The following is a 13,296-nucleotide window of genomic DNA, read 5'->3' as shown; positions in this document are numbered from 1 at the left end:
CTGTGAGGTCCTCTCTCTGCCTGTAAGGGGTTCCAGAATGTGGGTGTTTGGAACATGTGTTTGTGTTGTTTGTCTGAAGGCGTCTGTGATGAATCTGGTCCTGGTGGTGCTGTGGTCGCTGGCCACGCCCTTCTGCCGCTTCAGGCCCATGGCATCCTGCCTGTCTACGGTCTGGGTGTGCGTCATCATCATTTGCAAGATGCTGTACCAGCTGAGCGTGGTCAACCCAGAAGAGTACTCCCGCAATTGCAGCACGGTGAGCTTCTCTTGGTGCCATGCAGGAACCTCAGCAGAGCCAGGCTTCCAGAAACTTGCAGGAGCGAGCTCAGACCTGAATGTGGAGCACAGAACAATGAGGGCGGGGATCATAGGTCGTCTGAAGGTTCAATCATTACTGATGGAAGATAGAAACCCACACACACAACAAACAGCTGGATTATCAAAGAATTGAGTTTACGGCCCATAATAATCAATGCACTGTTCTTCAAATGCAATATATATCAAAAATGGGATATAAAAGACAAAGCTTGTTGCTTGTCATTAATAAACTCAATTCTGCATGAACAAACTTTTATTCCTTTTTTCTTTACAGCCTCTGACCAATCACACCAAGTTGTTGCTAAACTCCTCCCTCTATAAGGAACCAGTGGATCCAGCCAAATGGTTCGGCATCAGGAAGGACGCCACAGCGCTGGGATACAGTAAAGTATGTCTGATGCTACCATTGCCTTCAGATTTTGCATCTGTAAACTAACAACAGGGCTCACACTTGTTAGCTGGCAGTTCCAGACCGTGCAGACTGGATTGATGGACAGGCAGACACATGAACAGAGATAAATAGAAATACTTGAACTTTAATTGAAGAAGTTTTAGCCTCAGTTCATTAAATCCCACACATTCTAGATTTAGAGTTTTGTGTTTTCATTTCTGTCCTGTGCATTTCCCTGCAGAACCATTTGATAGTTCTGATGCTGCTGGTCTTTGAGGCCACCGTGTACCGACACCAGGCTCACCATTACCGCCAGCTGCAGAGATCTCCACCTCCAATTCCTGCAGTCTTCCCCTCTGCAACAAGAGACTCTTTAGACCAAGGCCTGGTGGCGTGCCTCAAATACCTCGTCAACTACACGTTTTACAAGTTTGGACTGGAAGTGGGTGACTGCACAACTCTAGTCTGGCTTAAAAGTTGCTTTTAATTTCCCTAAGGGGAAGTCCTTGAGATGGCTTGTTCCAGTGCATCTCTGCTGCTGTGTCTAATAAGCTTTTGCTTTGTCCCAAACAGATATGCTTCCTGATGACGGTGAATGTGATCGGACAGAGAATGAACTTTCTGGTCCTTATCCACGGCTGCTGGATGGTTGCCATCTTGGTGAGGCGGCGCCGAGCAGCCATCGCCAGGATCTGGCCCAAATATTGTCTGTTCCTGTCCATCTTCATGATCTACCAGTACCTGCTTTGTGTGGGCATTCCGCCTGTTCTCTGCATGGGTGGGTACAAGCCAGAGATCTCATGGATTTGCTTTCAGTGAGTGAATGCAGAAAAGCTGAAGGAGGAGAACAAAAGGGCACAGGGCTCAACCTTCAACCCCAAATTACAAACATCTAACTAAATCAAATTCCTAAAATGTCTCCAGAATTAATTCTGAATCACAGAGGCGCAAGGATTGGGAACCAGACTTTATTTATTATAATGATTTGGTAGTTTAACAAACCCTGGTGGTCAGCACAAAGTCAGTGTTCCACCACAGTGTCCACAGAGAATACATGAATGTGTCACACAAATACCTAAATCTCTATTCACCACATGCCATCTGGGATATTATGAGTATTAAGGCTGTCTGCGTTTGTCTCTGTAGATTACCCGTGGAGGTGGAGTAACCCCGTGCTGCAGGACTGGGGTACCCTGGACGCCCTCATCAAGTGGCTCTACCTGCCGGACTTCTTCACCGTGCCCAACTCTGGAAACCTGATGGGTCAGTCACATCTGTCCATTTCTGTGCTTTGTAATCGACAACCCAGCGAGTCTCATCTTTTAGTCTCGTCGATGGAGGCATTTGATGCCTCCAGCCTTCAGTAGCCTTTCCCAGCCTTTGTGTTTCAGTGATTACACTACACACAACTGTTTTCTCTTGTCATAAGAGCTGCTGATGACCATAAACTTGGGAATAGCCAGGTGAGGAAGATGAAACGATATTGAACTTCACAATGACGGCATTGATGATTTTGAGTAGAATGTGGGAGATAATCAACTGATGGTAACAGTGACGGTGATGATGATGAAGGTTATAGTGGTATTACCAATAAGAATACTTTTTTTAAAGAAATCTCAGTGTGAATGACAACACGATGATGATAATGGTGGTTCAAAGATGTAAAAATGATGGGGGTAATGACCATGAAGATGACAGTCATGCTGCCACAGAGCATTGGGCTGATGAAGAGCTGTGTGTCTTGCAGCGGACTTTGTGCTCCTGATGTGTGCGTCGCAGCAGTGGAAAGTGTTTGACTGTGAACGCACAGAGGAGTGGATGGTTCTGGCTGGAGAGAACTCAGATGAACCTGAGCCCATGGAGGGTCGGCTGTTCAACCCTGCGCCGAACTTCATCAACTGCAGGTAAACAACAGAAACTGACTTTCCTGAGGAGCTGCTGCTTATAGTGGTGCAAAAAAAGTATTAAGTCAGCCATCAATTTAAGTTCTCCCACCAAAAAACAAGAGAGAGGCCTGTAATTTGTATAATAGGTATAAATCAACTATAGCTTTAATTTTTTTTAAGTAAAGCCAAGAAAAATAAAAGTTTAACCCAGTTAACTATTCCTTGAAGGCCCCTGGGAGGGACCTTCAGGGACGCCTGATCAAAATAAAAATGCGTCATGTAAACACGCCGTTCAGAATACTCTGCCCCCATCAGACTCATTCGGATCAAGGTTTTCCTTCCGATGGAGATAGGTGGGTTATGCCGATTGTTGATCTGACCGTGGGTCACTACTGCTCTGGTTTAATGTCATGCGTGGACGGTGTGGCTTTGAGCGCAAACAGGACCGACCGGCTGCTCCACGCGAGCAAACCGTGTCTCTGAGCAGAGCAGCCGGACTCGTAGCTTCGTGTTTGCGGGCAGGGGAGGGTGCTTTGTCACAGTGTGCTCTCCGGAGGAGGCTTTGGACCGCACTCTGTCCGGCTGCTTTGCATGAGTGGGCTGCCGAACACAGGAGAACCGTGTCTCTGAGCAGAGGAGCGGCTTTGAATGGCTTTAAATGCAGAAGTGCCGCTCCGCACAGTCCTGAGAAACCGTGTAAACAATCATGTGAATTCATGTTTCCCACATATTTACGTGAAGCCAAGATACACATGGCGGAATTGACCGCACAGTTTTTAAATGGATCCAAGCTAAATGTTGTTAGCACATATTAGCTTAATCCTAACCCTTCTTCCGGGTCAGTTCGGTCAAGAATAAAGCACGGCTTAAAGATAATATTAGCGAACATGCACTTAATAATAATCATAACGATAATAAAAATCACGTTTAGAAGATTAATTATCATAAAATTATACAATGATCATAAAATGGAAGACACACAAGATCACTGAAAACTCCCCTTTATCTGAGGGTGGAAACATTAAACGTCATCATCATGCTTTAGTTCAGGGGTCGGGAACCCACGGCTCGCGAGCCACATCTGGCTCTTCTGATGGCCACATCTGGCGCGCAGAGAAATCTTTAATTATTAAAAATAAATGTCATTAGACTAGTCCTTCTTGGGCGCGATGCGATGCCACCCCCTGACGCGCAGTAGTAGCAGTGCTTGGAGAAAAATATCTGTGCCACTGCTGGTTTCCTATTATCTGTTCTATCACAGAGTTTGTAACAGCCTGAAACCTGCAGCTGCGCTCCCGTCTCTGAGAAGGAGCGCAGCTGCAGGGGTGGGATGTGTGAGGAGGAACATGAGAGGGGTAGTGGGCTCAGGCAGCAAGGTGAAACGCGCACTGATGGTCAAAACTTAGGACACGCTGCCCGTCACATACCATACACTGCTGGTGTGAGTGTTGCTGTACTGACAATGTTTGGCTCCACGTCTGCATGTGAGCAGTCTTTCTCACATCCAAAGGACATTCAGACCAACCTACGATCAACGGATAGAAGTCTCAACGCCTGAAGCTGAAGCTCACCACGTATCAACCAGACTAGACCATCAGCACAACCACCATGCAGCACCAGAAGTCACATTAATGCTAAGAAATACTCATCATTTATTAGCAACAGCATAACAATCTTATTAAAAAGAATCCACATATTTATTGTACTTTAAAAGTGTTAAATTACAACAAATGCACACATTCACTTGTATTTTGAGTTTTAAACATATTGTAGTGCAGCGGTCCCCAACCCCCGGGCCGCGGACCGGTACCTGTCCGTGGGTCATTTGGTACCGGGCCACACACAAAGAAAAAATAAATCTCACATGACTTCCATTTAATTTATTTCCGTATCTGAAAGATGTTTTATTTTGAAAAATTGCCAGATTCTCTGTTCCATCCGTCTATGTTCCTCTTGACGCAGGCCAATTCGCTCATCTCGGTCACGTGGTAGGATACCGCTAAAATAAAACCCAGGAGCTAGCGAAATGAATAAAAAACAAACGTTTTTGGAACTTTTCTTTGCCAAGTGGAAAAGGCCCAGCCAGGAGACAGAAGAGGAGCCTTCCACTTCCAGAAAAAGAAAGCTACATTTAATAGACAGCATCAGGAGTCCTACTTTAAATACTGATTTATCCCAACGGGAGATTCTCTCCAACCATTCAGCATTGTGGTGAGTCAGATTTCCATGCACTTATTTTGAAGGCTTGTTTAAATGTTATAATAGCGACCAGGGAGTGTTGCGGGCAGAGAGGAAGTTGCTCATGTCATAATCCGTGTTTATTGTTATGTTTGGAAAATACCACAGTTTTCATGCAAGTCATATTACTTTGTTGTACTGTAGTGTCGTCACGTGCACGTTTGGTCTGCTGTCAGAGTTCTGCAGGCTGCAGGGATTACTGTTGGAGCTGGCAGAACAGGGAATTAAATCAATCCCTTTGCCGGCTTTGGTCAAAATAGGGTTGAGCATGGGTGTTTCTTTTTGCCTACAGGTCCTTTCATCTGGCAGTTATGTTGTAGATATAGATATTTCTTTATTGATCCCACATTGGGGAAATTCAATTGTCACAGCAGTTCCAAAAAGCAGAGAAAAGTGACAGCAATGTCCAAAAGTGAGGGGTGTTCCCAAATGTGCAAGTATACAAATACAAAAATGTGCAAAAATATAAAAAAAGTAAAAAGTAAGTAAGTAATAAATTATGTACACTATTACAACATAACGTATGTTATGCCTAATAATAAAATGAAATAAATAAAGTGAAAACACAGAATATACAGATGAGCTATGGATGTATGAAAAACCGGTTTGTACATGCATATTTAAACTGTGGCATTGTACAGTCTTACAGCTGTTGGGATGAATGACCTCCTGAACCGTTCCTTCCTGCATGGTGGGTGTAGAAGTCTGCCACTGAAGGAGCTGTTCAGTGCCTCCACTGTCTGATGCAGTGGGTGAGAGGTGTTGTCCATGATGGATGTTAACTTGGCCAACATCCTCCTTTCACCCACTTCCTCCACAAAGTCCAGTGGGCAGCCCAGGACAGAACTGGCCCTCCTGACCAGCTTGTTCAGTCTCTTCCTGTCTCGGTCTGTGCTGCCTGCTCCCCAACAGGCCACGGCGTAGTGGATAACAGAGGCTACCACAGAGTCATAAAATGTCCTTAAGAGAGGCCTGCACACTCCAAAGGACCTCAGTCTCCTCAGAAGGTGGAGGCCACTTTGGCCCTTCTTATACAGGGCATCGGTGTTTTGAGTCCAGTCCAGTTTCTTGTTGAGGTGAACACCCAGGTACTTAAAACTGTCCACTACCTCAATGTCCGAGCCCTGGATGCTCACCGGTGTGTATTGTGGTGTTCTCCTCCGGAAATCAATCACCATCTCCATTGTCTTACTGGTGTTCAAGCACAGGTGATTTCGCTCACACCAGTCCACAAAGTCCTTGATGACTGACCTGTACTCCAGCTCGTCCCCCCCTGACACACAGCCAACAATGGCCGAGTCGTCAGAGAACTTCTGGAGGTGACAACTGCCGGTGTTGTACGTAAAGTCCGAGGTATAAAGTGTAAAGAGGAACGGTGAGAGCACCGTCCCCTGAGGAGCACCAGTGCTGGAGACCACCACCTCCGACACACAGTTGTGTAGCCTCACATACTGTGGTCTGTTGGTGAGGTAGTCGGTCGTCCATGCAGTCAGTCATCCGTCCACTCCAGCCCCTTCCAGCTTCTCTCTCAGCAGAGCTGGCCGGATGGTGTTGAAGGCGCTGGAGAAGTCAAAGAACATGACCCTCACAGCGGTTCCGGCGTCCTCCAGGTGATTCAATGCCCGGTGCAGCAGGTAGATGACAGCATCATCCACCCCGATGTTCGGCCTGTAGGCAAACTGCAGCAGGTCCGTTGCGGTGCTGACCACTGAGCGAAGGTGGCTGAGGATGAGCCTCTCCATGGTCTTCATCAGGTGGGAGGTCAGGGCTACTGATCTGTAGTGGTTTGGTTCCTTAGCGTGCGCCATCTTAGGAACCGGAACCACACAGGAGGTCTTCCACAGGACTGGGACCGTCTCCAGACTCAGGCTCAGGTTGAAGATGTTATTTCTTTAGTTATTTCTTCCTGTTGTGTTTACTTCTTTTTAGCACCATGAGTGTGGGAAGGGGAGAGGATGATGACACCTGGGTGATGTACAATTTTTAGCGTGTCAAAGTAAAAGTGCAGAGTACGTCTTATCACGTGTCTCTGCTTTTATTGCAGCGTTGCTACAGTGTTTGTCTGCCACATATAACATACCGGTCTGTGAGAATTTTACCAGACATCAAACTGGTCCGTGGTGCAATAAAGGTTGGGGATCACTGTCATAGTGGACTGAGTTGTACTGAGTGTGGCTGTTGGGATACTGGTTGGCCCTCAGTTCTGTCGCTCAGCCTGTTGTTGGGGAGTTTGGACCAATGGGATTCAGCTATGGGCCTAATAAGGGAAATAGGAGGGCTGGTGCAGGAGGAGGGAATAAAAAGTTGGGAGAAGCGCTCTCGGCGGGAGAGATTGAGGAGTTGCTGAATAAGTTGAACGGCGTTGGTTACAGCCTGCAGTAGCTAGAATAGAGAACCTTAAAAGATGTTCAGTCTCCGTGCCTCAGTGTGGGAAAGGGACACAACATTATTGTCTGGCTCTCACGAAATTACATTTAAAAATATGTGGTGTTTATGGCTCTCTCGGCCAAAAAGGTTCCTGACCCCTGTTTTAGGGGGACTGATCTGTGCAAAGCATAGTGTTAATCTCAAGGCCTTGAGGACCAGTGTCCTAGATGTTTTCCAACTAACCACTGCCATTGTGGTAAAACACCGTCAAAAACCACAAGTAGGGCCACGTTTCTGAAAGAAATAGCAGGGTTCCGTCTCGTAAGGCCTGGAGTCTGATAACTCTGGAGTAAAAGAATGAATGGGGCCATGTATGGTCAGAATTTGAGTGAAAACCTCCTTCCATCAGCATTGAAGATGAATCGTGGCTGGGTCTTTCAGCATGACAACAATCCCAAACACACGTTGCCCGGGTAACAAAGGAGTGGCTTCATAAGAACCATTTTAAGGTCCTAGAGTGGCCTAGCCAGTCTCCAGATCTCAACCCCATAGAAAATCTTTGGAGGGAGTTGAAAGTCTGTGTTGCCCAGCAACAGCCCCAAAACATCACTGCTCTAGAGGAGATCTGCATGGACGAATGGACCAAAACATCACTGCTGTAGAGCAGATCTGCATGGAGGAATTGACCAAAACATCACTGCTGTAGAGGAGCCAAAAAACAGCAACAGTTTGTGAAAACCTTGTAAAAACTTACAGAAAACGTTTGACTGTTGTCGTTAAACACAAAGGGTACACATCAAAGTATTGAGTTGAACTTTAGTTATTGACTTATTTGACTGACAAATGTAGCAATTATTTCATTAAAAGTCCTACAGTGTGTTCTCCTGGATTGTTCCCCCTATACTGTTTTCCAGAGCTGAAGTATTTCAATGAAGAACATTAGAGGCCTCTTTCATCTTTTTAAATGGGAGAACTTTCACGAGCGGTAGTTAAGTGAATACTGCACTGGAGGTGTTAGCTTCATCAGGTTCTGCCTGGAAGAAAAAACGTGTGTTAAAGTTCAAAGGCTGGACCCTCACTCATTGTTCTCCTCCTCTCCGTGTCTGTCCTTTCTCAGGAGTTATCTAGACATGCTAAAGGTTCTGGTGTTTCGTTACTTCTTCTGGTTCGTGCTGTCCGTGGTCTTCATCACAGGAGCCAGCAGGATCTCAGTCTTTGGGTTGGGCTACCTGCTCGGCTGCTTCTTCTTCCTGCTGTTTGGAACCAAGCTGATGGTGAAACGCTCTAGAACCCGCCTCATTCTGTGGGACTGCCTGATCATTTACAACGTGGCTGTCATCATTTCCAAGAGTGTTTTATCTGTAAGCGTAAGAAGCTTCCCCGGTCCTCCTCCTCCTCCCCCTTCCTCCCCCTGATTCTTCTCTGATGTGTGTGTGTTCCAGATCCTGGCGTGTGTGTTTGTGTTTAAGATGCAGGAGCGGTTCTGTTGGGTCATCCAGCTCTTCAGCTTGGTCTGCACAGTCAAAGGATACTATGACCGTGAGTACTGCAGAAGCAGTAATCTGATTACATGCGGGAGCTGCAGGTGTAGCTGTGGGCATGGAGCTCCTTTTCCTTTGTGTCTTCTGTTTAAGATGAACAACCTGAACCAATCTGAACCGTCTGCAGATGTTTCTGCAGGACTGATCTTCTTGTGGTTCTTCTGTAACAGCAAACGCCGTGCACAGTGACACGTGCACTCTTCCAATAGAAGAAGCGGGGATCCTCTGGGACGGCTTCTGTTTTATCTGCCTCCTGCTGCAGAGGAGGGTCTTCCTCAGTTTTTACTTCCTGCATGTGAGCGCGGAGCTCCAGGCCTCAGCCAAGCAGGCATCCAGGTACATTTCAAGTGAAAGATAAGTCATGCTGTACAGTAACTGTAGAACTGATCATTTGGGAAAAGTTTGGATTGTTTTTTATATACTGGGAAATAATTTCTGATAAAAAAACAGAAAGTTCTGTTTTCTGGATTTGATTTTGGTTTTTGTTGTTGTCATCTGATAATGCCAACGGTTCCTTGGCTTTCTCTAGGGATCAGTTTTTGCTTTTAGATATGTCTCCTCTCTTTAAAAAAGAGCTTCTGCTTTGCTGCTTTGACACATTAAGAGTCATGAAAATATGAAGGCAGCAGGAAGGTCACGGGTCTCTGTGAAGAGTTTGCTGAAGCGGTTTGCTCTTCTGCAGAGGCTTTGAGCTCTTCAGAGCCAGTATGATGAAGAACATGGATTTCCACAAGCAGGCGGAGGACAAATCTCTGTCACAGCTCAAACGATCGTAAGTTTGACGACACAAATGTAGCGTCAGAGTTGTTCAGATTTCAGCTTCTCTCTTCTTCCTCCTCTTCCTCTCTTCCCTGACTTCCTTTCAGGATGCAAAGGATTCGCTCTAAGCAGCAGAAGTATAAAGACGGACCAAGAAGTGCTGGGAGTGCCTCAGAAAGCCAGACTGATGGTAGGACATGAGACGTTCTGACTCCAAATCAATCACATCTGTGGTGCTGAAGGTCCAGAGTGAACTTCTGCAAATGTCTGAAGGCAGCTTTGAGAAGCTTCTGCTCTGATGCTTTGTTAAACATCAGCCCAAACTGTTTCCTCAACCAATGCAGGTCAGGTTTCTGTAGAACATGTTCCTGTAGGTCAGTGCTACTCAAATAGTGGGGCGCACCCCTGTTGCGATGCCAAGGGGGGCGCGCAGTAGTAGTGGTTTTAGGCACAGGTAATATGGGCAATTGCCCGGGGCGCATTTTTAACGGGGGGCGGTGGTTACAGCAGCTCAGTGCTTGAAAAATAATCGGTGTCACTGTTGGTTTCCTATTATCATTTATATGAGTTTATAACAGTATCCTGTCACACGTGTGTGTGAGTAGGAGAGGGGAGGGGTAGTAGGCTCAGGCTGCAAGTGGAACACAGCACACAGAGAGCTACCTCTGTTGCCCAACACCAGGATCATCACGTGCCTTTAGATGACTCAGCTCATGCTAATAATGTCATTCTTTATGAACTATTGTAGACATTACGATGACGTGTTTTTATTTTCCATCAATGTTTTCTTTGTCTGCCTGTGGTTTAGTTGGTGTCAGTATTTGACATGCAGACAGCAGGTAATGCAGGAAAACAGCGTCACATATCATAAATTATCCATCATTTAGAAATAAAATCAGAACAATGTTTTTATCTATTTCTTCAGACTAAAAACATTAAATCTATTGTTGCTGCTATGTTAATGTTTCAGATCAATTTACATTTAATATCATTGATTGAATTCTTTTTCTCGGCATCAAATGGTTCAGTTGGTCAAAATGTTTCTAGTTTAAATAATGACTGACAGATTTTTTATTTATTTATTTCAGGCACTTTAAGCTACTTTTCTGTTTTAGACTAACAGAGTTTCTGTGGCTAAATAAATATAAATATTTGTTGAAAGTGGATTTATATTAATGTTTTCATATTGTTAATGTTAAAAGATACAATTTTAGGTATACTTACACAATTTTTATAGATACTAACCTAGTTTATTGTCACTGTGCGAGTGTACATACGTGTGTGTATGTGGGGGGGGGTGTTGCAAAAAATGATTGAGCAGCACTGCTGTAGAACATGTTACTGTAGGACATGTTTCTGCATCAAAAAGCAGCTGTTCAGCTTCTCCTTCATTCCGATGTCTTTTCCTCCAGATAGTGTGTCAGAGCAGAAGCAGTCCCGGCAGAAGAGGTGGCATCAGCCGTGGTTACACCATGCGTCTGGTATGACACTCATCAAAAGTCTCAATTTGAAAGCATTACACAGTCAAAATTAATTTTGAAGTTTAAAAAAATCGAACCCGTTGTGTATTTGTTACATGAATAGAAATACTTTTTTAATTAAGTAAATATTTGTTTGGACAGCTTTATTTGCAGATTTCTTTGCTTGTTAGAACATTAGGATGTGAAAGCTTGTGGGGATTCTGGCAGATGCTCCAGAAACATGGAAGCAGGAATCACAGCACAGCTGAATGAAGTCAGACTTTGATGTCTTGCTGTGCTGCAGTGATCCACTCAGGAGAGTATTATCTGTTCGAGTCTGACAGTGAGGATGAGGAGGACCTGAGCTCTGAGGAGAAGAGGCCTCGGCGGCTGACGGCCTCTCAGGTCAGACCCTGATTAGCCATGTTTTGCTCTCGCTCGAAGATGCAGGCGCTGCATGAACATGTCTTCCCCAGCTGGCGTACCAGGCGTGGGTGAGCAGCATCCGCAAAGCCCTGAGGGAGCGGCAGAGGATGCAGAAAACCTCCAGGAGGACACACCCACAGAAACTAAGGGGGAAGACTTCCCAGCAGGAGGGGCTGTCTGAGACAGGTACCACGACTGTGTGTGTGTGGGGGGGGGTGGGGTGGGTGGGTGGGGGGGTCTGAGGAGCATGCATCACTGACCGTATGAAGTAACCCTAAGACATTCTTTCAGGATGTGAAGATGGTGTATCTGAAGAAACTCTCCTTAAAGGCGAGGAAGAAGAGGAGGAGCCTGAGGAAGAGCGCTCCGGTTTGTTCATTCCCTTCTGTTTGGCGAGCTTCCTGCTCCTCGGATTTAATGTGTCCTTATCCTTCATACCAATATCTGTTTCATGTTGTACTTAACATTTGAAAAAGCATTTCCGATTTTTTTTTAAAAATCTTCCCCTCTATGCTTTATTTTGAAAGCCTTCCTCTTCTGGGCTCTGTTAGCTGTTTATCACCAGTGTGAAAGCAAGAGGGAGGGGGGAACAGAGGAGGAAGAAAATTAAGACAGACAAGTGAAAGATTGGGTGGCTACGGTGAGACAAGAGACGTAGGTGAGAGGTGAGAGACAGGTGAGAGGAAAAGCACAGAAGAATGAGAAAACAGAAGAAATGAGAGCCTAGACCAACCACATACAGGTGATTGAGGGACAGACACAAGAATTTTGAGCTGTAAAGAAATAAAAGGATTTTAAACTATACCTAAACTCCCATCATTGAAGTGTTCTTCTCTGGGATTTTCTTTTTGCTTTGGGATGTTTGTGCATCTGCTGCCTGTTCTGATCTCCTCTCTGCTGCAGTTCATGGGGAGATGCTGCAGAAGATCCTGGACGTCCTGCGGCTGCTCTGGGCTATCATTTTGGCTTTAGTGGATGGACTGACTGACTGGCTGAATCTGCTGACTAAGCAGTACCGTGAGACCTCCACTGTTCTTTGCAATGAGCGCTACCTGATCACGCACAAGATCCAGCAGGTCAGAGCAGTGTGAAGCCCCATGACACGTCAAGTTCAGCTCCGTTCCTGCAGCTGCAGGCCGAACTCATGTTTCTCTGTTGTGGTTCAGTGTCCTGCAGCTGGAGAGCAGCCAGAGCCCAACCAGAGCCCCCCACCAGAGGCCCATGTGGGGGAGGACACTGGAATTCCAACCAGCAACAGGTCATTGGGGGGGGGCGGGGCAGGGCGACTGTTATACTGTTATGTTAAATGTCAAAAACAAGAAATGAAGTTAACTTCTGATCCCACAATGCAGCAGAGACTCACTGCTGTCCTCATCCTCCTCTGGTGTTTGCAGCGACATCATGAAAATGTCGAGCTCCAGCTTTGGCAGCAGCTCCCACCTCCTGAATGAAGAAACTCGGCCCAGTGGGAGCTCTGGACTGCAACCTAATATGTTCACAGCACACAGACGGTCCAGGACAGCCAGTGAGCTCCTGTCGGAGAGGTGAGCCAGACCTGAGCTGTTCCTGCAGCCGATCCTGCAGCTGATCCTGCAGCCGATCCTGCAGCCGATCCTGCAGCTGATCCTGCAGCTGATCCTGCAGCTGATCCTGCAGCCGATCCTGCAGCTGATCCTGCAGCCGATCCTGCAGCTGATCCTGCAGCCGATCCTGCAGCTGATCCTGCAGCTGATCCTCCAGCTGATCCTGCAGCCGATCCTGCAGCTGTTCCTGCAGCCGATCCTGCAGCTGTTCCTGCAGCCGATCCTGCAGCTGATCCTGCAGCCGATCCTGCAGCTGATCCTGCAGCCGATCCTGCAGCCGATCCTGCAGCTGATCCTGCAGCCGATCCTGCAGCTGATCCTGCAGCT

At 46.3% G+C, this 13,296-nt stretch overlaps 1 protein-coding gene across 2 annotated transcripts in view; it reads left to right on the top strand.

Moving 5' to 3' along the window:
• Positions 1-13,296, top strand: part of piezo1 (piezo type mechanosensitive ion channel component 1 (Er blood group)) — a 49,306-nt gene that overhangs the window by 22,803 nt on the left and 13,207 nt on the right. Inside the window, exons 20-37 of one of the 2 annotated variants that reach the window (XM_078931660.1) lie at positions 80-256; positions 593-706; positions 951-1,151; positions 1,283-1,487; positions 1,856-1,972; positions 2,457-2,613; positions 8,318-8,561; positions 8,643-8,739; positions 8,912-9,077; positions 9,424-9,513; positions 9,608-9,690; positions 10,913-10,981; positions 11,265-11,365; positions 11,437-11,572; positions 11,666-11,755; positions 12,290-12,462; positions 12,553-12,644; positions 12,781-12,930. In XM_078931660.1, coding sequence (XP_078787786.1) covers positions 80-256; positions 593-706; positions 951-1,151; positions 1,283-1,487; positions 1,856-1,972; positions 2,457-2,613; positions 8,318-8,561; positions 8,643-8,739; positions 8,912-9,077; positions 9,424-9,513; positions 9,608-9,690; positions 10,913-10,981; positions 11,265-11,365; positions 11,437-11,572; positions 11,666-11,755; positions 12,290-12,462; positions 12,553-12,644; positions 12,781-12,930 — 2,462 coding nt within the window. The remainder of the gene's footprint in view (positions 1-79; positions 257-592; positions 707-950; positions 1,152-1,282; positions 1,488-1,855; positions 1,973-2,456; positions 2,614-8,317; positions 8,562-8,642; positions 8,740-8,911; positions 9,078-9,423; positions 9,514-9,607; positions 9,691-10,912; positions 10,982-11,264; positions 11,366-11,436; positions 11,573-11,665; positions 11,756-12,289; positions 12,463-12,552; positions 12,645-12,780; positions 12,931-13,296) is intronic. The other variant, XM_023963351.2, reaches the window with a different exon arrangement.

The sequence above is a fragment of the Oryzias latipes genome, chromosome 15, assembly GCF_053564925.1.
Source record: "Oryzias latipes strain Hd-rR chromosome 15, Olatipes_Hd-rR_3.1".
Lineage (NCBI taxonomy): Eukaryota > Metazoa > Chordata > Actinopteri > Beloniformes > Adrianichthyidae > Oryzias > Oryzias latipes.
The sequence above is the reverse complement of the archived record's forward strand: the minus strand, read 5'-3'. Positions and strand labels throughout refer to the sequence as shown.